Source organism: Ailuropoda melanoleuca, chromosome 4 (assembly GCF_002007445.2).
Source record: "Ailuropoda melanoleuca isolate Jingjing chromosome 4, ASM200744v2, whole genome shotgun sequence".
Classification (NCBI taxonomy): domain Eukaryota; kingdom Metazoa; phylum Chordata; class Mammalia; order Carnivora; family Ursidae; genus Ailuropoda; species Ailuropoda melanoleuca.
Genome location: NC_048221.1, coordinates 107162268 through 107184004, shown reverse-complemented (window position 1 = coordinate 107184004; position 21737 = coordinate 107162268). Strand labels below are relative to the sequence as shown.

Genomic DNA, 21737 nt, shown 5'->3' with positions numbered 1-21737 from the left:
GGATACCTGCTCCAGGGGGTGGGGTGCTTCCTGCTGAATTCTTCAGCAGGAGGCCCCTTCCTAGGCTCTGTTCCACCCAAGCCAGGCCCTTCTTTGGGTCTCCGTCATGGTTCCCCCAAAGCCCAGGTACCCTGCCCTCTCCCCCCTCCACCCCGGGCACTGTGTCCCTCTCACCTGTTGATGGAGCTGACACTGGGCACAGTGTCATTGTCACAGACCCCCTCCGCCAGGAGCCGGTCTCGGATCTCCCAGGCAAACATGGTGGGGTTCTGCCGCTTGTAGTCTCCAATCTTCTCCACCACCTTGGGGGTAGCCACCTTGGGCTTGGAGCCCCCTATCACTCCAGGCCGGATGCTGCCGGTCTCGTAGTACCTACTCCAATAGAGAACCCCAAAGAATTACCCAGTAAGCAGGTGGGGTCTCCGGGCAGGGTCTTAGCCAGAGACTCTCGTTCCTCTCCAAGGCTTCTGGGGCTAAAATGCACCCCCAGGGCTGGCCTCAGACACTTGGTGTTCCTGGCACGGTCTGTTCCCCTTGCATGAATAGTTTATGCTGCTGACAAACCAGAACCCTCTGCTAAAGACTTCACCCTGGACACCTGGCTTCTCCTTTTTCCCTCCAGCCAGTCTCCTGCGTCTGAGCTCCCCCAAGGGCCACCTATGGAGCAGATTTCCCTTCTTAGAAAGGAAGCTCTGCTGCACGTACTCTGTGCACACACACAGGATCACAGTGGCAGGGTTCTCCACGCAGCTTTCTGGGGTTAAAGCCTGACTCGCCGTTCTTGGCCATCCTGGTTTTACCCTCCCCAGGAAGCCAGTTTGGATCCCTGGGCCCTCTGCTCTGTCTTACTGGTTCATCTTTGTTCCCCTGCCTTCTCCCCGCCCCCCCCCCCCCGCCACCCCCTAGCTGGCCACTGGTTTTCTACCAGATTGCATGGTTTGGGTGGAAGCTGTTCTTCCTGGACTCTGGAACACCAGCCTGGCCTGGATCCCTGGCCACGTCCGGCCTCTTAAGTCAAGCCTGTTCTCCCAGGCTATCCACTTTTCCTCTCTCCAGAGCCCCCAGCCAGCTGCTTTGGGAGATCTGTGACTTATGTCAGGATAACTTTCCCCTCTTTGTGGTGGAAACTCTCTGGTCTCTTCTACTGTAGAGTAAAGTCTGGTTCTTTAAAACTCTGCTTGTCTGTCATAGCCATTCTAGGTTCATCTCTCGGGGATACTGCAGCCCATCTTGGGAGCCCCTCTCCTGACCCTTGCCCTTGGCAACTTCAGTCGGGAAGCCAGGGCTCTCCATGGTTCAGCTACAGTCAGGTCCCTTTGCCTCATTAAGCCAGAACTCCCGTTGAATCCACCTATGAGCTGCATGAGAGAGACAGGTGCGCTGAGCCGAGGCAAAGCCCCAAGTCCCCCAGTGCAGGGGCATTTTGGGAGTGGCTCTCAGACTATGCTGTGTCAGCGCGGAAGCAGGGCTTTGCTGCTCCTGGTCCCTCCTGACCTTAGGGTCAGCAGTCCTGAACTCTGGCTACAGGAAATGGGAATCCCTTGAAGGAGCCTCAACACTGTACAAAAACTTGGGCCCGTTCTCCTAAAGTTCTGCTTTAATGGGCGTGGGCTGGGGCCTAGACATAATTTCTTTTTTTTAAATTAAGCTTCCCAAGGTGACTCTAACAGTCAGCCAGGGCGATGAACCACTGCTCTGGAGTGAGTGTTCATAACTGGTGCCTGGTCATCTCCTAAAAATTACGGCACCCAGGACTGGCTCCCGGCGTGGATGCTGTGATTTATATGTAGGTCTGGACCAGGCCTTAGGGCTCCACATCTCATCAAGGAGCCCTGGTGCTTCTGGTGCAGGTGCTCTGGGAATTAAGAGTTTGAGAAGCACACTGAGACATCCCTGGGGGTGGGGGTGGATCGCAGGAACCACCTCGATCCTGTGCCCCTCTCTAGCGGCTCCATTTCCCTTGGTCTCAGCCAGGGTTGGGGTGGGTGCTTTGGAGAAGATTCTCCTGCTTTAGGAGTAGAGAAGCCCCTAAAAATGAGAGATAGGGCAGAGGAGAAGAGCAAGAGGGCGAAACAAAAGGAAGGAGAAAAGGACAAAGAAAGAAGCAAGGACAGGAAAATAACAGAAGAGCAGTGGGCGGGGAGGCCTGGAAGCACCACCAGGACCGAAGCTGGACATCGGGACAAACCCAGTGCCCCCGGGAAGGGGTCTGGCTGCGAGATGGGCCGCCCAAGGCAAGCCCTGCAGGGAAGGTGGCGCGCACTGAATTTCGTGCTTACCTGCCAAGGATCTTGCTGACACAGCCATGGCTGACTCGGAGCTGGCGGGAGATGTCGCAGGGCCTCACCCCCTGGTGGGCCAGGTCCACGATGCGTTGACGCACCACCTCGGGCAGGGGTCTGCCGTTCACAAAGGCCCCTCCCAGCTGGTTCAGCCCTCCGTGGCCTAAGAAGACAGTAGTTGCGGGAACAGCTGTCAGGACCAGGCAGGGTGGGCGTGGGTGCTTGCGTGTGTGCACGACCCTGTGCGTGGGAACTCTCACCATCACGTCCTCTGGTGCCTGAGGGAGACACCAGTGCAGAGGGAGGCTGGCTCCCATCGGGGAGGGTGGCGTATGATGCCAGAGGGAGCACACATTGCAATCTGGGCACCGCTTGGGCCTCTCAGTCTCCTCTCAGTCCCTCGGCCCTTCACTCTGAATAACAACCCCCCACCTTCGTCCCTCCCTCTGACACGTGTATAAAAAGCTGGAGATGCTGGGTCTTCCTACTCTGGTGCTGAGCTGCGTGATGCTGGAGAACGTCCCCTCTCCTCTCTGGCTTGCTTTTCCTTATCTGTAAAATGAGGGCGTAGACTAAATCAGCGGTCTTTACGTTTGTCTTTGTCTTTCTTCCTTTTAACACAGAGCCCGATTTTATCAGCACAAGTGCATTGAGAAACACGAACGCAAACGAACAAAAGCAGAGCTATTCTGTGGTCCGAGCTGGGGCACAGGCTCCCAGCCCGAGTGATCCCATGGCTCCTCTCTCGAACAGGCCAGAGCACTAAAAGGGCGGGCGGAGATCTCCAGGGACATGACACGGTGGGTTGCAGGCCACTGTGCAGACAGTGGACACACCATGGATGTGTGTGCATTTTCTTAGCTTCCTTGCTGCCTTGCCCTCTGCTCTCTGGCCCCAGCCTGTGTTTCATTCTGAGCCCATCTATCTTGTCAAGCGCCTATGTACTGAGTGCCTACCATGTGCCGGGCACTGTACCAGGCCCTGCAGGTGCCCAGGCGATCTCTGTTCTTGTCTCATGGGGTTTACTAAAGCGGAGGGCCCAGACCAACAGACAGCCAATTACCAGACCACGTGACCACTGCTGGGGCCAGGGCCAAGCAGAGGGTTATGGGGATCACTGGCGGGGACCAAGCCCACGCTTAGGGGACTCTAGAAGGGCTCCTGAAGAAGTCTATGCTTTGACTGACGGTAAAGAGGTGTTCACCAAGGGAAGGAGAGAGGGGAGGAAACTGTTCCAGGCAGTGGGAAAAGCAGCTGCAAAGGCTTAGAGGCAAGAAGGTGCTTGTCAGTTAGAGTTACCAACATTCTCAACTCTCAAAAATCATGAGACCTAGGCTGGGCTCATTCTGGGGCTGAGATCGCCTTTTGCTGACGAAGAGGCTGGGGTTAGAGAGCGTGAGTGACATGCTTTCTATGATGTATGTGACTCAGCCTGTATGAGGAGCAGCCAGGCTGTAGCCAAGAATTAAGGCTTCCATCAGTGCTTCCTGGGTCAAGCCCTGTTCTATGGCCAGAACCAGTCCTGGAAGCCTGGCATTGGTCTGCAGCCTGTGCTGAAGGTGCCATGATCCAGGCATGAAGGACACCTTTTCATACCAGGGCAGGATTTGGTGATCTGGCTGGGCTGACAGAGCTCCAGGGGTGGGAGACAGGGGGAACGGGCAGGCGAGGAGGAAGAGCCAGCACCAAGCCTTCTGGGTGAGCCCGTTAAGGACTATTTATGGCCAAGGGTGGGAAGTGGCTCTGCTGGGCACACCGTGCCCATTACCGCCCACGGACTTAGCACATTCAGAACTGTCTTGCAATGTCTCCTCGGGGGCCCAAGCTGGCTACAGAGGAGCAGTCAATTTCTCTTTAAAGAACAAAAAAGAAGCTATAAGTCCCTGGCCTGGGCACTAAGTCAGGAGGAATGAGCCTGCTGGCCAAATACCCAGCAGGAGGGACACAGAGACCCATCTCCCTGGTGGAGGCAACTGGGTGAGCTTGGACACAACCTCCACTGTCCCACATGAGGCCGCTTGTCCCAGCACGTGCTTTTCCACCACGGCTGGGAGGACATCCCAGATGGCCCACTTCTGAGCCCCTTCCACTGGCTTCTCATGGCCACAGGCCATCCTTGGAGAATGACTTAGCCATTTGACCCTCACTCCATCCTCGTGGTCTTTTGGCTCTTTGGGTCCAGACACTGAACACAAGGGGGCGCCAGACAGCCACCCAAAGGCAGACAAGACCTTGAGACAGCCCAGCTTTGTCCCCATTTTCCAGAACTTAGGCGGCCACGTCATCCACCCAACCTCAGGTGCTGTGCTAGGACCTCTGTATCCAGAAGCAAGGTTTCCTACAGGCGGAGTTCTTCACCTCTAGAAAGGTAGCAGGTTGAAAAAACCAAGTGCCATTTTTGAGGTGACGTGAATTGGGTATTGTGCCTTAAAAAAAATTAAAAAACCCCACCGTTGTCTGTCTCTCTATCGAAGAAGCTGTGTGGACTATTGTTCTAAATCTTCCTGAAGGACTGATCAGAATCCTTAGAGACCCAGGCCCTCAGGAACCCTCCTGAAATCTTATTTATCAGATCATCCAGCATCAGTGTGAAGGGAAAGGCGTATTCATACCTCTGGCCCTTAAACTATCAATTCTCTGGTGCTTTATTTTATTTTGCTGGCTTCTGAATGACTTTGTGTTGCTGTACAAAGAGCATTGGGCCAGATTCCTGCATTGACTCTGCCTGTTTTAATTTTATCATTTGAGAAAGTGGGTGTTTTTTTTTTCCAGCCTTACTGTTCTCATCCATTGAATGGAAATTCTTGCTGTGTCAGCTGCGGACGCTATGACAACTGCTCTAAGAAGATGGGGAAACCAGGATGTAGGAGTGTTTGGTTTGCTGAAAATCTTGATTTCGTGCAAAGTTTTTCTAACTTTTAATATTTACATGGTTGAATGTTATGACCCCAAGCTTGGCCTTAGGGCAGGAACAGTGGTTCTCACACTTGACCGTGCACCAGAATCATGTGGGGGGCTTGTTAAATCACAGGCTGATGAGCCCAAGGCCCAGAGTGTCTGAATCAGCAGGTCTGGGATGGTACCAAGAATTTGTTTCTAAGAAGTTCCCAGATGCTGCTTGTCTGGGGCCACATGTCACAAACCACTGGTTTAGGCTGGGCCATGGCTGGTAAAGAAAATCAAGAGAGGAACTAAATACTTATACACCTACCACCTTGGCCCCACCAGCTTCAAAGAACAATAATTCATATTCTTCGTATATCATAGTTTTCATTGCTTCTTATATCAACACTTATGTACGAAGTGCCTGCCACAAATCAGACATAAAGCACTGAGGAAACCATCTTGAAAAGGACAAGAAAATGGCCCTCAAGGAACTTACAATCCTGGGGGGATGCAATCACATAAATTGGGAATCACCATGCTAAGGGAGAAGTCACTTGAGAGAGGTTAAGGTCAGGTGTTAGGGGAGCCCGTAAGTGGTCAGTTGGAGGTTGCAGGAGGGATGACTAGGAGATAACCAGGTGAAGAAGTTTCCACGTGAAAATAAATCCATGCACGAGGTCTTGGTGCTCTCAAGACATTGGAAGACATTTACTGTGGTGTAGACAGGCGGGTAGCAGAGTCTGGAAAGAGCCTGCTGGCTGAAGATGGAGATGGCCCCTATGGTTTGAGGTTTTGAGCTGAGTCCCTGTAACGGAAGGTCTTTTGTCCTTCCTGTGTCCGGTGTGGGGGAGTGGACTCCTTTGGGTAAGTCACCACCAAATGCCCAGAGGTGGGTGCAGCCTTCCTTCCTGCACTGGGAAGGGCTGGACCGCCCACTGTGCTGACCACCTTCCCATGCAGCTGTGGACAATGGGGTGGGCTTTGAGGCCGGAAGCTGGGAATGAGTGGGAGCCCCTGGTTGGGCTGGGGGGAAGGTGTGAACCAGAAAGAGGTTTGAAGCTTCATAAGCAGAGGCCCTTTGCATGGTCTGGAGCGTCGTGGGTGGGGAGGGGTGGGTGTGGAAGAGGAAGACAAGCCTGTCTGGCTGGACATGAGCAGGCTCTGAGTGTGAAGGCCCTCAGACAAGGGATGCCAATGTTCCCAGGGCCAGATAGGACTGTTCTACAGTGAAGGGTCTGGAAGCCTGCAAAGCCCCAGCTGAAGCCTGCTGTCCAGAAATGTGTACTATGGAGAAGTGACCATTTAGGGAGGCATTAGGGCATTCTTTGGTCTCTCTATAAGCTCCTTATAGAGCTCTGAGGAGCAGGAATGGTAGAAGGAAAAGAGAGAGGCTCATTGTGCAAAACTCCTGTTACAGGCACCAATCCTACACCCTTAAGGCACACGGAGAATTTTTCTGGGCCCCCATAGTCCTCCATTCAAGTCTCCATCATGGCGCTGATTACATTGATCAGTCTCTTTATCTGTTTGGATTCCTTTATGGATTCTCCTCAACGGCAGGGGCCCTGTCTTTGTCTACCTGGCACCTGTCACAAAAGTCTAACTAATGCTTCCGTATATACATGCGACAGAAAAAATGCTTTCCAGACGTGAGGGGCCGGTGTGCGGCCACTGTGATGGCTGCTGCATAGTCTCCCCACTGGGGGATCCCTATGTGGCAGACTCCAGGACTGTCCTCTTTCTTTCTCATTCCTCACACCTCTGTCCAGTCCTGGAGTGACACTGGTTCAAGGTGTTGCTTTGGGAAAATTTCTGCTTAATGACCTGGGGGTTTTTGCTTTAGCTCCAAAGGGTGTCAGGGCGGCAGGACTACCACGGGAGGGGCGGGGGCTGCCTTGAGATGTCCTTTAGATCACACGGTGCCTGCTCCCCTTGCACAAAGGAATGGCCTTGCCGATGCTAAGCAGGCTCTGACGTACTTAGCCTGGTGGCACTGTCGTTCCCAGCACCCTCGCTTGCTTGCAGGCCTGCGCTCCCACTGCAACCTCCCAGCTGCTCCCCTTGGCCTAGTGCCTTTCTGGAATAGAGGCCAGGGTCTCTGCCTCATACCACTCCTAGAAAAAATGTTCCAGGACCACGGAAACCTAGTGTTGCAACTTCTCGTTCCATCCTTCCACCTTTCACTGCAAGCATGTACACTGGATCGTGCCAGCATCCACGGTTATGGGTTACCTAGGCCCCTAGGCCTCACTCTAGCACACAAGGGGCGGGCACGCGGAGAAGCAGCATCCCGCGTCTGGCTTCAGCCCCGACCTGCTGCATGGCCTTGGTATCCGAGCCTTGCACTTCTCCCCCGCCACCCCCCGCCCCCAGGCTAACCAACTGGAGCGGAGAGACAGCAGGGGGCTAAAGCTGTGACTTACACTTCTTCATTTCGCATTGACGCCTCACCCTTCCACCTGTTCTGAACTCTACTCCGTAAATTAGCCTCATATTCCTTTTATGTTATTTACCTCTCCCTTTCTACTAGGTCTTTCCCCTGGACCTACAAACACGGTGAAATTCATCTATGTTGCTTCCCCACCCCTGCCTCCTCCCCCCAATATTCTCCCCTTGATGATGAACTTTTTTCTTACTATCGTGTTCGACCAGATTTCTCAAGAAGTAGTCATACTTGCTGTTCCTATTTCTTTCCTTTCCTTCCTGGCTGCTCCTTGGTTACCCTGCCGTGTGCCCCAGGCTCAGCAGGTCCTCCAGCACTCGGTACTGGGTGGGAGGGGAGTGGTGCGGGTGCTACGTTCTCCTCCCTGGGGACATTTCTGTGACGACGCTCTCTCCTGGTTCCTCATACCTTCAGACTTGCTTTTGTTTCTCTTTCCTGGGGTTTTCCTCCCTCCTTTGTTCTGTTCGATGTGTATGTTTTCCAGGCTTTTCTCAAACCCCAGTGTTAACGTCCACTCTAGACGGTCGTCCTTGGCAATCACCGCCCCCCCCTCACTGTTGTACCTACTACCTGATGGCCCTGTGGGCATGCCCGGGATCTCCAGCCCAGAGCTTTCCCCCTACTTTTATGTTCACTTTCCTATTGAAACCTCTCTTTGGGTGAGAAGGAGGCTCCTGGCTAGTGTTGTCTTGGTTGGGAACGACACCAGCTGCCGCGCTAGCAGGGAACCTGCCCTTTGGCATCACCTCGTGCCGCCCTGCACCACACCGCCCTGCACCCTCGTTGGCCTTCGGCACGACCGCACAGCTAGCAGCACGTCCTTCTCCCTTGGGGCTTTTGCACATGCTGTTCCCTCTGCCTGAACTCTTGCCTTCCCCTCCTATCTAGTTAACTCCTACCCGGCCTGTATAGTTCAGTGCAAAGTCACTGGGGCCAGGCGGCTGTGCTTTCTCCTACAGAGAAGGTTAGAGCCTGTGTTTAGACATTCTCCACCAATGTCCTTTACCTTTCCTGCCTGGCGTTCATTCAGATTTTAATTTTACATTCATTTGCATAATCACAGGCACACCAGTAGCCATTGTCTTCGCCCACCAGATCGAAAGCTTCATGATGGGGGCAGGACCGTGTCTGTTTTGTTCATTATTAAATTGGATTAGGTATTCAATCAATATATGCCCTGTGAATTAACTAAGGGCCTTTAGCTTCTTCCATTCTCCCCCCATGGAGGACTCACCAAACCATGGCATGTGTACCCCCTAAATATTTACCTAACCAGTACCTTCCTGACCATCCCAGCACAAATCCACGTACTCATGTATCCATTCAATGTGTATGTGCTGAGTACCCAGCACACGCCAAGCCCTTTGCTGGAACTGATAGCATAGAATTGATGCCTGACCTCGTGGAGCCTCCAGTCTAGAAATAGGTGATATTTACAAAGTCAGACACACAAATGACGTGTAAGTATCACGTGGATGGTGCCAAGGAAGACACAGCAGGGTACAGTGTTGAAGAATAATGGGAGGAGGGTGAGAGATTGAATTAGTTCCAGGTGACCCAAGAAGATCTCCCTAAGTGATGGGTCATCTGGGACAAAGGTGAGGAGGAGTTAACTAGTCACGTGGATTCACTGGTCCCTGCACGCGACGTGCACACGTGACCTTTTGCTGGGGAGCAACGCATCTGGAACCCAAGTCTGACCGTGTCCCTCCCACACTGAAGAAGCCTGCTGGGGCACAGCAGCGTGTCCCACCTGGTGAGGCCTAAGCTACTAAACCCAGAGGACAAGGTCCATATGAGCTGAGCCTGGCTTACCCCTCCAGCCTACATCCCTACTTGTCTGAGCCTTACTTCCGATGACCCAGCAACGTGGAATTGTTTGCTGGTCTTTCACAGCATCCGAATCCTCGCCTGCAGCCTTCTCTGTGCTGCCCTCCATGCCTCAAGTGGCCTTCCCTAACTGGCTCTGGATCGATTTGTACTCATACCTTGAGTCACTTTAGGAAGCTACCTCCTACAGGGAGTCTTCCCTGCCCTTCCTGCCTTCTGTCCCTGGTCCTTTCTTTTAAACATGCCCGGACACAGTGTCTACCACTACATGTAGCAGAGAATGTGTCTACTTCTGCTGGCTGTGACCTGCTGCATAGACCATGTGCCCCTTGAGGGATGATGTGGCTTTTTTTTTTTTTTAAATCTCTAAAGCCCTAATATCTAGTATAATGTTGGGTGCAGAGTAGGTGCCGAATAATTATTGGAAAAAAAGGAAGAAAGGAGGGAAGAAAAGAAGGAACAAAGGAAAGAGAGGGGAGGAAGGAAGGGAGGAACAGAGGGAGAGAGAGAGGAAGGAAAGTAAACAGGCCCAAAACAAGCCTGGTGAAGCCCACACATCCTTTGCCTTATGCAGAATTGTGTCTTCCAAAGTCATATTCTCTTAGACTGAGCTATTTTAAAAGGTGGTCCAGCTATCACAGTCCAGGAAAAGAGAAGTTTGCTCTCCTCCAGGAGCCATGGGATGAAGGCCCAGGCCTTCCTATATATCCAGCATTTGACGTCAGCATGAAATGTCTATGCACTTGTCATGATTTACTTATGGCCCGTGTGGTTCTTCAGGAGCTCTCTGTGGGAGCAGAGCTACTGTGCCGTGTCACCCCCATGAGGAAACTGTCACCAAGGTGGGTCTGCGGATTCTGAGGTGAGAAGCATTTCCTTCTAACCCTGGCCTCAGAGGGCCTATGGAGAAAGCCAAGGTGTGACCTACACAGATTGACCCCCATGGGGTTTACGGCTCTTGGGGGGAAGACTTCAGTGTTCCACAGGGAAAGAGCCACAAGAGACAGCTTGAATTAGGGATGACCACAGTGTCATGTCAAAAGCTACCCCTCCTGGCACTTGGACACCCCAGAGTCAGAGGCTCCCTTGAGGAGAAGTTTCTGACTCTCGGCTGTTGGGCAGGACTGCCCTTTTATGTCTAACAGGATCCAGCTGGTCAAAAAGAAACTGGTTTCCCAGGTCTTGCTGCCAAGAAGCTCAGCATTGTGCTCTGTGTTCAAGGCTGAGGGCATGACCAAGCCGGTCTTGGAGTCCTGTTTCCTCAGACCTCCTCTGACATTAAGTAGCATGTCAGTCAGTGTCCAGTCAGAAATCAGAAGCCTGTTCCTAGGTACTTCAGCAGAAGGGTTTCGGTTTAGAAACTCGCTTCTCTGGGTGCGGGAGGGCTGTGAGAGCACAAAGGAGCCCTGAGCTACCCTTGAGGTACCCCGGAGGTGGGGACTGCAGGAAGAAGCTACTGCTGTTAGCGGGGAGCAAAGGGAAGAGGACAATTCCTGCCTAATCATTGTCTTGCTCTTGGAAGGTTCTAGAATGCCCTAAGGAGCCGGAAATAATCCAGCTCTGTCTTCCCCACTCCTGGAGCCCCTGTATAGGTGTCTGGTTCTTCATTGATTCTTGGACTTGTTCTTGTTGATTTTTTTTCCTTCTGGTGTGTTGGGTTCTGTCTCTCTTGTGGGGCCTGCCCACACTTTAATGCAGCCCACGAGGTCTCCAGGTTGAGGCCATGAGGACAGGCGCCAGCTCCCAACTTCTGTCAACCTAAAGTTCTGGCAAATCTGAGGGTCCCCAGAGACCCCTGGAACAATGAGCTAAGAAATCTGGCTCCCTTGGAAGCTCTTCCTTCCATGGGCCCAGAGGGTGGGAGGGCTTAGCCCTATTCTTTTGTCCTCAACAGAGAGAGAGAGGGCTGGGAGAGGTGGAGGGAGGGAGACAAAGGGTGGATAAAGAGGTTTCCTCTGGATTAGTCTCTAGCTGGGAAAAAACCACGTTTGGCAGATACCTTGACAGTGTTGGACTTAAAGAAGAGGAAAGAGGGGAAGGAGGAAAGGAGCAAGGGCTATTTTCAGGATTCGGCCTTTTTCCCCGTGAGTCAAAGCTTAGGAACAACACCGAGAGTCAGCATGGCGGGCTGAACGCTCTAAATGCAGCTTTCATTTGTCCTCCTGACAGCCCTCGGCGGTGGGGAGCCCGTCGTCCCCATTTTACAAGAAAGCAGATGACTTGCCCAAGACCACACATTACAAAGGGGCAGAAGTGAGACTCGGGCTTAGGGCCCCCAGGTACCTCTCAGCCGTGTCCTCACCGGGCACCGCCCCTGGCAGCAGGACAGTCAGCCCCTTGTCTCAGAGTGACTGTGTCTTCTCCATGTCACCTACCAAACCCACTTGGGGGTCCTCCCCAGGTGTTCATTTTGTTGAGGCCTAATCTTGCCTCTTCTATGGTTTTCTTCAGTCAGAGTACTCACCGAATTCGGTTCTCTTCCCCGCCTCCCCCCCCGCCCGCATGTTGGTTCATTCTCCTGCACTCTGCCCGCCCCCAACTTTGTGCCCAGTCTGTCCCAGCTCCAGGTTTCATTCTTCTGCCCTCCGTCTCTTCCCCTTCCAACTGCCTCATTCGTCTCCATTTCTAGTCCTCACTGATGACCCCTGCACCTCCCATTCTCAGGTCTCCCAGCCCCTTCCCTGCCCCAGTGCCCCGGGTCCCGTCCAAGATGGCAGAACCCACCCAGGGCCACCTTTCCCATACCCCTTCACCCCCAGCCCTCCCTCCTCTCTGCCTCTGAGCCTCTGGCCAGCCCCCTCCCCGCACCATCTTTTTTGCCTGCATGACTGCTCAGGTTCTTTATCCCATCTTCCCCTCAAAGGCATTCGCAGCTCGGCTGTTATTCTTGTATTAGCATTGAACCCATTAAAGCTAATTTGTTTGCCCTAATCTCCATTTATTTTTCCCTAGTTGATATTAGATTTCCCTTTCTATTGCTCCAGCATGATTTTCTCTTTGTCTTCCTAATGGTCTACCCCCCTCTCTCTTCCTCTATTAATCTGCTTGGCTTCACTGTGTGTTTCAAGGCCTTTCTCCGCCTCCCCCAGCCCTTAGATTAACCCTGTCACCTCCCTCCCAGGAAGGGTCCCAGTGCGTGGATTTCCAGGGATGGAGCTGCTCTAAATGTAAACAGACCTCTACGTTTCCCGAAAAAAGTCCCACTGGACGTGAGGCCCTGCCCTGTCCTGAGGCCAGTCTGGACGCCTGGGGAGCTCAGGGGCTGGCAAGCTGGAGGCGAGGGGGAGAACACAGGCTCTTCTGTCCTGAAGGGCCGCCAAACCCCAGGGTTCCCTGGCTAGGTTCCCCTCCGGGGCTGTCTCAAAGATTTCTGGAGGCCTCTGCAAGCTTTCTCAGCTCTATAAATGATATTGGTAGGCCCAACCGTTGGATGGGCCACTTTCCCCCTGTGATTAAGGTTGCGCACTGTTTCCCCTCCTTCCGTGTTTTTCCGACTAGAGACACATTCCCTCCTCTTCCTGAAGGGGTCAAGCCTCCTCTCTGATGATGTGGCTTTGGAATGGCTACTCTGCACCTCATATTCCAGCCTTCAAGTTCCCCAAAATAGAAGCCTCCCTGGGCCAGCTCTCAGGCACATTTGCTCTCCCCTACCTTCTCCCCTCCCTGATTGCCCCTGTCCATGGCCCTCCATCTGAGTCTTATTATTAAGGCCTTTCTCAGGGTCAATGCTTCGCCTGCCCCCTAGATGGCTAGCTCCGTTCCGTGCAGGCAGGTGTAGCACCTGGCCGCGGGAGCTTGCTTTGCAGGGGGACAGCCGTGCTCCCACCCTGGCTGCATGCTGGAATCACCTGGGGCCTTTGGAAACTTTCTACCTCCCGTCAGTGCAACCAGAGTCGCTTGGCAGGTGTCCCCGAATCTGTATTTTTTAAAAGTTCCTCTGTTGATTGCCTCGAGTTTATACCCACTCAGTCGATGGCCAATAAATATTTATTGAAAGCATTAATTAATTGATTAAACATGAACTTCTGGTCAGAGTCTGCAGTGGATCTTTCTAGTGCTGGCCGGATGGTTTCCTAGAGGTCATTCTTCTCGGCTCCTTCCCACTGAGCTTAGATACCTCCAGACTCCTGACCCCGCACGCCACGGTGGAGGGGCTGCAGTGGAAGGGGCCGGGGCCTCTGCCTCTGGGGGGAGAGAGGCACGCGAGGTGGCGGCAATGCCAGCACCCCCTGGGCAAGTACTTAGAAGCCCAGCAGCCCCACAAATCACTGCGCTACACCTTCCAGCACCTTCCCTGGGGTCAGAGGCCTGTGGATATTAATGCTGTTTTTTAAAATATGGGTCTATATTAAAGCAATTTTCAGTTCATTAGATTTCAGTTCAATGAGTACCCCCTCTATGTCTAATAACATTCCAGGCTGGGTGTGTGTGGGGACCTGGTTTCTGAATAGAAGACACAGTTCTTGACCTTGAGAAACTTACAAGTTAATAATCCCTGACACATTATAGAACCTTAAAATTTTAAAATCCATTCACACGCACTGTCTCCTTCAGTTCTTTTGATGACCCTGTGGAATACGTATGGTGGGGGTGGGGGGTGCGTGTGTGCGTGTGTGTGTGTGTGTGTGCGTGTGTGTGTGTGTGTTGGGGATGAGGGTGAGTCATCAATAATTCACTTCCTGATGACGTATGTTATGGAACGTTATAGGTTCCATAAGTTCTATGCCAGGTTCTATAGCTCAAAGTTATAATGTTAGAAATGTGGGTTTTGTGGACATTGATTTAAAAATCACCCAGAGATGGGGAGGGAGAGAGTGGGGAGGTGGCTAGAAGGGCCCCTGGAGGGGCAGGGAGAACATGGCAGGAGGGGGAGAGGGAAGAAAGCAGCAGTCAGCAGGTGGGGTACCTGCAGACCCTGAGAGGCCAGAGGCATGAGGGCATCCTGAACAGAAGTGAAATCACGTAAAGAAGAGAAGAGGGAAATCTTGCCTCACCTGGAAGGTTGAACTCAATGACCTCTGAGAGTCTCTCTAACTGGGATTCTAGGCTACTGAGATCTTACCTAAGAGAAGAAGTGATGGACTAGCTCAGTGCCGAGGTGGCTGGAAAGGGTGTTTGGCCTGAACTTGAGGCAGTTAGAAAGGTGGTGTGTCTGGACATGTGCGTGTGTATGANTGCGTGTGTATGTGTCTGTGTGTCTGTGTGTGTGAGGTGCAGAACCCTCAGGGCTGGGGTGGGAGGGGGAAGAAAGGAGGTCTGGCCGTCCTGAGGAGCGAAACAGGTAGGAACAAATGAGGAGGAACCGTTTTTTTGAGCCTGACACACTGAGCAAAATCTGTGACAAAACTGCATGTCTGTGGTTTCCACACCTGACGACGGCTGGTTCCCCAGCACCCGGCACCGTAGCCAAGTGGATTACACACTCTAAAAGCCACACTCACTGCTGCATAAGGAGCCAGCAAGGCACAGATGGGGATAAACTCAGCCTGCAGGTTATGGTTTCCGTGCTGAGACCCTGGTTCCACCCACTCTGTGACCTTGCCTGTTTGTACTTCAGTTTCCTTGTCTGGTCTGAAAGCAGCTGATGATCTTTACTGTCCTCCCAGTCCAACAGCTGCAACTCCAGGATGGCCCTCGGGGGCAGAGAGAGCTCTGTGGGGGGACCTTGGGCAACTTTTCCACACAGGAGACTACACAGGGGTGGCCCTGAGGCCACCTGTAGGAAGTTGAGGGAAAGTGGCACACAGTGGGCCCCCTGGGCTGCCACGTGACCTGCATGACTGCAGAGTGAGACGCTCTGACTGAGTATGGAGGTGGCCATGCACAGTATCCTATTTAGTGCCAGAGTTGTGGGCCCTTCTAGAGTGTCCTTGGCCAGGAAGGGGAGGCGACCCATCTAATGTCACAGACTCAACTTCATGTGGCATCACCAAGACTCACATTTTCTGACCTAAATACCTGTTCATTCTGCATTCCAGGAGACCCCTTGGGACCTGAGTACCATCTTGGCTGGGGCCATCTTAGCAGACAGAGGAGGAANTCACCAAGACTCACATTTTCTGACCTAAATACCTGTTCATTCTGCATTCCAGGAGACCCCTTGGGACCTGAGCACCATCTTGGCTGGGGCCATCTTAGCAGACAGAGGAGGAAAAAAGTTGTGGGGATTGGGCAGAATGTGTTCTGAACCAAGGCACACCCTAAAAAGATTTCTGCTCCTCTTACCAGCTTGTTTGCTTGTCATTTTTATTTGCTTATGTGGTGAACCCAGACTGGAGGCTCTGTTCTGTGGGTTCTGGGCTTGGGAAGTGGAGTCCCTTCCTCTGTGGGAACACTGGGGTGGGCACAACAAGAAAGGCTCTACAGAACCCTTACTGGCTTCTCCTCTTTTCTGTCAGTCCCAACAGAGGCTTCTGCAGTGGGTGCCACTTGGACCTAAAGCAGCTAAGGGTCCCTTCAGGGCTGGATGGGGGACTGACCCAGACCAACAACATGCAACACTCAGATCGCTATGCATTGAGTTGTGTCCCCTCAAAACTCATATGTTGAAGTCCTAACTCACAGTACCTCAGAATGTGACCTCATTTGGAAATAGGGTCTTTGTAAATGATCAAGATGAGGTCATCAGGGTGGGCCCTAATCCGATGTGGCTGTGTCCTTAAGAAAAGGGAGTTTGGACACCTAGGGATGACACAGGGAGAATGTGATGCAAGATTGGAGTTAGACTGCCACAAGCCAAGGAACACCAAAGATGCCAGCAAACCACCAGAAGCTGGGGGAGGGCATGGGAAACAGATTCCCCCGCAGAGCCCTCAGAAGGAACCAACCCTGCCAACCTCTTGATCTCAGACTTCCAGCCTCCAGAGCTGTGAGACAGTAACTTTCTGTGATTTCAGCCTCCCCCACCCCTGCCCAGTTTGTGGTGCTTTGTCAGGGCAGCCCCAGCAAGCTAATGCACAGGTCAACAGGGTTCTAGCTCTGAACTGGATCCAGCAGGCTTGGGGAGGCCCCTTTGGGCTACTCTCCTGGGATATTTGGCTGCCCCTCCAAGTAACTCTCCAGTCTAAGGCAGACTCAGTCAAGCAGAGAGCACTTTCTAACATCTGACCCTCTCTGTGTGCACCTGCTTCTCTTGACATCACTGTCATTCCTACAGAGCCACCATCTTGGTCTCCATTCCTGATCCTTTTATCATGTGACAAATTCTTCTTTAACGCAAGAATGTCAACACAGCAGCATAGCAAAGCTACCATGTAGGTGTCAATCACTCTTGCCCAGCCAGGCTGGGGTCCCCCCAAGTCAACCAGGACTTCCAGGCTTCTTCTCCTCCTTTCAAGAACTTTCTAGATTCAGTCTAAAGGTTGGTTATGGACTCGCTTAACATTTACAGAGCCCTTTTAAAGTGCTGACAGGTAAGTGATTCTTAAATTTAATTAAATTCAACAAATATCAATTGGGCCTTGATTGCACCAGGAACGAATTTTCATAACTCTGTGAGAAAGGTAAGTCTAGCATGTCGAGCCCACTTTCTAGATGAAGACCGGCTTGGAATGCTAAATGGCTTCTGCACAGCCAGTTAAGAGCAGACCTGAGACTGTATGTGTGTCGGGTCTACTCTTGCCCACAGCCAGAGGGGAAATCTCTGAGAGGCAAGTCTTCTGTGCAGGAAGAAGGGCTGTCTCCCCAGCAGGCCGGCATGAGTCTCCACATGTGAGAGACCTCTGGCTGGGCCTTGCTGGGCTGACTCTAGATCTGTGGTTCTCAAATGCTGATCCATAGCAGAATCACTGGGCACTTGTGACGGGTACAGACTCCAGGGCCTACATCGAGTCACAGAGCGCTAGAAGTTTCTGACACTGGAGTGAAGACCACACTTGAGAAATACTTGTACAAAGCAAATTTTAAAATGGTTGTTTCATTTAGCAAATATTTATTATGCATCTAGCATATATCTACTATGTGCCAGCTGAGTTTGGGGAATTCAATTCTTGTAAGCATTGTTCCTCACAGACAGCCCTGAATCTGGCCATCCACCCTGCCGAGCTGATGCCCAGCGTCCACGAGGAAGGACCCCTGCTGGGTCAGTCTTGGCCAGCCTGCCAACGTTTGCTACTCCCAGTGGTCACTGCCGCCCAGCCTTCCCACCCCGCAGCTGGGCCTGGGCCAGCAAGGTGCCTCAGGACCGGGGAGGTGTCCTGGTGGGGCAGCTCAGGCCTCAGCGGCTGCATCAGGTTTCCCCAAAAGGCTACAATTCCTTACGTCCTCAGTCGCATAGCACCCCCTTATTACAAAGAAAATCGGATGGTGACTATCACAGTATCATGTGAAAGGACCAAGTGGGCTTCATGTGGGGAAGACTTTATTCCCAAAGCTCAACTAGACAAGTTAGGTCAACTAGCAAAACAGTAAAACATGCGATTGGAGAATTATGTCAAAACTACCATCACGGGCATTTGTGGAGCCCTCATTTGATATAGGATTTTATGTCCAAGTGCTGGGGAGGTAGAGAGAATGAAGAGTTCTCACTCTTGCCTAGCTCAGAGGTGAGCGCAGCGGGGAGTCAGAGGGACGGTCACAAAGGCTGAGGGGAGCAGAAAGGTCCTGATTAGGGAAGTGGAACTTGGGCAGAGCTTTGTCGAAAGGGTGGGAGTAGGGATATGCTCCAGGCAGCTGCCATTGCACGGGCCAAGGTGCAGAGGTGGGACTGTACCCAGTGTGTTTTGGAAACAGAGACCAGTTGGCTGGAACATGGGTTTGCATATGGAAGTGGTGGGAAACAGCGTCAGGGAGGTGGGTTAGAATGTTCTCCAACTGTACACCAGCGGTTTGCCCACAAATGCCTGTTAATGATTGGATTGAAAGTACATGCAAACGGGACTCTAAGATTCTTCTGGAAAATCACCAGGCTAAGATTCTCTGGAACAGGGCTGGGAAAAGAGAGAAATCAGAGCATTTTAATAATGTGAATCATCTAGCCATCACAGATTATTGCCAGGCTGTTCCCCTTAATAAAAATACCACGAAGCTCAAAGAGGATAAAATTGGTATGTGGCGCTAGCAAGAGAGCTAAAGGGAATATGAAAATCAACCACAAGGAAAGTGTGAAGTCGAGCCAGGAGAGGATGGAAGTTTTCAGGCACAGTGAGTGAAACACTCCCGAACACTGAGTGCACTTGACCCAGGCTTCCTGATGGCAGGGTTGGTATCGGCGCCTTAGCCTGGCCTCTCTGCTCAAAGCTCCCTATCGTTTGTCTGAATCCCACCTGACGTCCCATTGCTGCACCCTTTGCTCAGAGCTGACTCTGGCCCCTGGAGCTGCACACACTCCGAGCACTCCACATCTCTGCTCCCGCTGCTCCTTCTAGAGTCCCCTGCTGGAATCCTGCCCCTGCCTCAGAGTAGGCTCCCACCCTGCTCACGATCACAGCCCCGCACCCCTCCTGCTCTCACTAGCTCAGCATTTTGTGTCTATCTGGACTGAGGCTTTCCTTTCTCTCTTTGCTTGTGGCTAAAAGTCCAATTTGTTTCCATTCTCTCTAGAACGTCGGCATGAAGGCAGAGGTCTACTGAGCTCTGCAACCCCAAAGTCGAGCTCCACACCTGCCATGCTGAAGGGCTCTGTAGGTGTTTACTTATTAAACTGAATGTTAGAGTACGAATGTCCTTTGAAACAATTTGGAGTTAGAGTTCAAGGCTTATGTGGCCAAGGGATGGATGACTGGTGAGAGGGTGAAAGTATGTCATAGCACCCTGGAGTAACTAAGCATGGGCTGGGGTGGGGGGGGGTAGAGTTGGAGACCCGCCCGGGGCACTGCCAGGCAAATTCTGTCATGCGGGGGGAGTCAGAGACAGAGAGCAGAGGGACCCCAGATGCTTCTGGAGGAGCTGGAGTAAAACCTCAGGAGATCCAGGCATAGGGACCCAGCGGGGCATGCACTTAGGAGAGAAATAGGCCAGAAAGAGAGGAGACAGGTGTCTCTCAGGGCACTAGAGGGCTGGGAACAGAAGCATCTCTGGATAGCGGACCAAATGGTCTATGCACCCCAGGAGAAAAATAAATGATGATTTCTATGGCTGGTGTCATGGGTTAAATGTTGGTGTCCCTCAAATTCATATGTTGAAGGCCTAATCCCCAGTGTGATGGTATTTGGGGGGGGGGCCTTTGGGAGGTAATTAGGGTTAGAGGAGGTCATGAGGGTGGGCCCTCATGATGGGGACAGTGCTTATAATTAGAGCTTATAAAAATGCTGGTTCTTATAAGAAGAGACACCAGATCGCTCTCTCCCCAGGCACATGCACCAAGGAAAAGCTCCATGAGAACACAGCGTGAAGGCCCTGTCCACAAGCCAGGAAGGGCGCCCTCACCAGACTTGACCATGCTGGCGCTCTGATCTCAGCCTCAGCCTCCAGAACAGTGAGGAATAAATGTCTGTTGTTTAAGCCACCCGGTGTGTGGCATTGGGTATGTTTTCTTAAAAAGGATTTTATTTGAGAGAGGAGAGTGGGGGTGGGGAGGGGAGAGGGATAAGCGGACTCCTCACTGAGTGCACAGCCCAATGCAGGGCTCGATCCCACAACCCTGAGGTTGTGACCTGAGCCAAAATCAAGAGTCAGGCTTAACCGACGGAGTCCCCCAAGCACCCCTGGCGTTGTGCTTTAACAGCCTGAACTAAGACAGGTGGCTGGGATAGAAAGTGTAGGGGGGACAAGGTCTTTGGAGGAAATCCCCAGGAGAGGTGTCTTGGCCCTAAGTATGCTCCAGAGCCACTCAGAGCGAGACGGGGTGTGGCGGGGGGAGCAACCTGCACAAGTTGTGTGGGCGGGTGTGCTTACTCTGCCACAATCCCTGGGTCCCTTAAATGACCAACACACGCAAGCTAGATCCACGTGCCTGGAAAGCAGGCGGCTTGTTGAGAAGGTAGAAGTGAGAGAGGTGGGGGCCCAGGGACGGGGCTCCTCCCTGGATGGTGGCAAATGCAAATTCTCTGCGGTGCCTTCTGACGCAGGCAGGTGCATCTCACCGTGTCACAGAAGTGGGGTGCTATGCACACCGGGTGGACATCAGCCAACTCCAGCCTCACATCAGCCCTAGCTATTCTGACACTTGGCAGAAGAACAGGCACCACACACATTTCCACCAAGAGTGTCGCCCAACAGCAAGTTCCACATAGCGATACGTGTAACGTGCTGCTACCGATCCGAGATCCTAAGGAATATACAAGGTAGTGGCCATTAAATAGAAAAAAATTACACCTTGAACTTGAAGGTGGTTTTTCCGCAAACGCACTTTCTCCTGCCGCTATCGCTCGGTCTCATTATATCCGTGAGCATGTCTGCCTGCTCTGCGGAGAAACATTGTCTGAGAATCGCTGATTTATGAAGGTTATACAAATATTTGTTGATCAAATGTACAAAGCATTCATGATGACACCATATTGTGTGTGATAATCAGTTCACGCAGGTGCTGCGGCAAGCCTTGTGAATCCACGAGATTGCGGTGCACACTCAGTGGCCCCTGAATGTTTTCATGATCGGGACCATGTGTGCTCGTAAAGCTGCAGGCTGAGGACCAAGGGGCTCAGGGGGCAGAGCTGTTGGGGAATTCTGAGCAGGGGTGAAAGATTAGACAAAACATTCTCATGGTCTGAGCAGAGGAAGGAGCCCACCAGTGACAATCCTCAGCCACCTGCCCTCAGTGTTGCCATCCTCAGGGGAACGAGAGGTCAGATTCTAGAATAAGCAAGGCCTGCTGCTGTTGCTTGCTTGCTTGGTAATGGTGTCCTCATCTGGGAAGAGCCACCATGAACCCCAGAAACGGAACATTGCTAGTGGCTCTGACACTGGCCCAGCGAGTGGCCCATGTGAATGACTGTCTTTCGGTTTCATTTGAAACCAAATGAGGGTTGTAGGGCACCCATGACACCTCTCTCCTATAACTTCAGTGGGGCCCCAGGGAGGAGGGCATGGCTGGACCCTGGAGTTCCTCTGCTCAGACCTCAAACCGTAGGTTGCAAGAACAAGGAGATCACAGGCCAGTGACCTCATGCTTAAATTGATCCGAGTTGACCCACAACACAGAGCAGATTCCTCGGATACCTTGGACCCCACTTTCTCTACTGTGTCGATTACTGGTGCTTCTCAGCAGTGTGGACTCGATCAGGACTGGACAATTGCACCTGTGTCTTCCTGGCTGGATCTCTGGGGGTCTCTGAGAGCAGGGGCTTCCTTGGCCTTCTTTTTTATCACCCACAGACCTAGGGCAGTGTTCTGCACACACATGCACTTTGTAAAGGCTT

General features: G+C 52.4%; 1 protein-coding gene across 1 annotated transcript in view; it reads right to left on the bottom strand.

Moving 5' to 3' along the window:
• Positions 1 to 170: 170 nt before the first annotated feature.
• LOC117802013 (paired box protein Pax-8) overlaps positions 171 to 21737 on the bottom strand; it is a 35888-nt gene continuing 14321 nt past the window's right edge. The window contains exons 3-4 of the mRNA XM_034659498.1: positions 2280 to 2445; positions 171 to 372 (exon numbers count right to left, since the gene is read on the bottom strand). Coding sequence (XP_034515389.1) covers positions 171 to 372; positions 2280 to 2445 — 368 coding nt within the window. The remainder of the gene's footprint in view (positions 373 to 2279; positions 2446 to 21737) is intronic.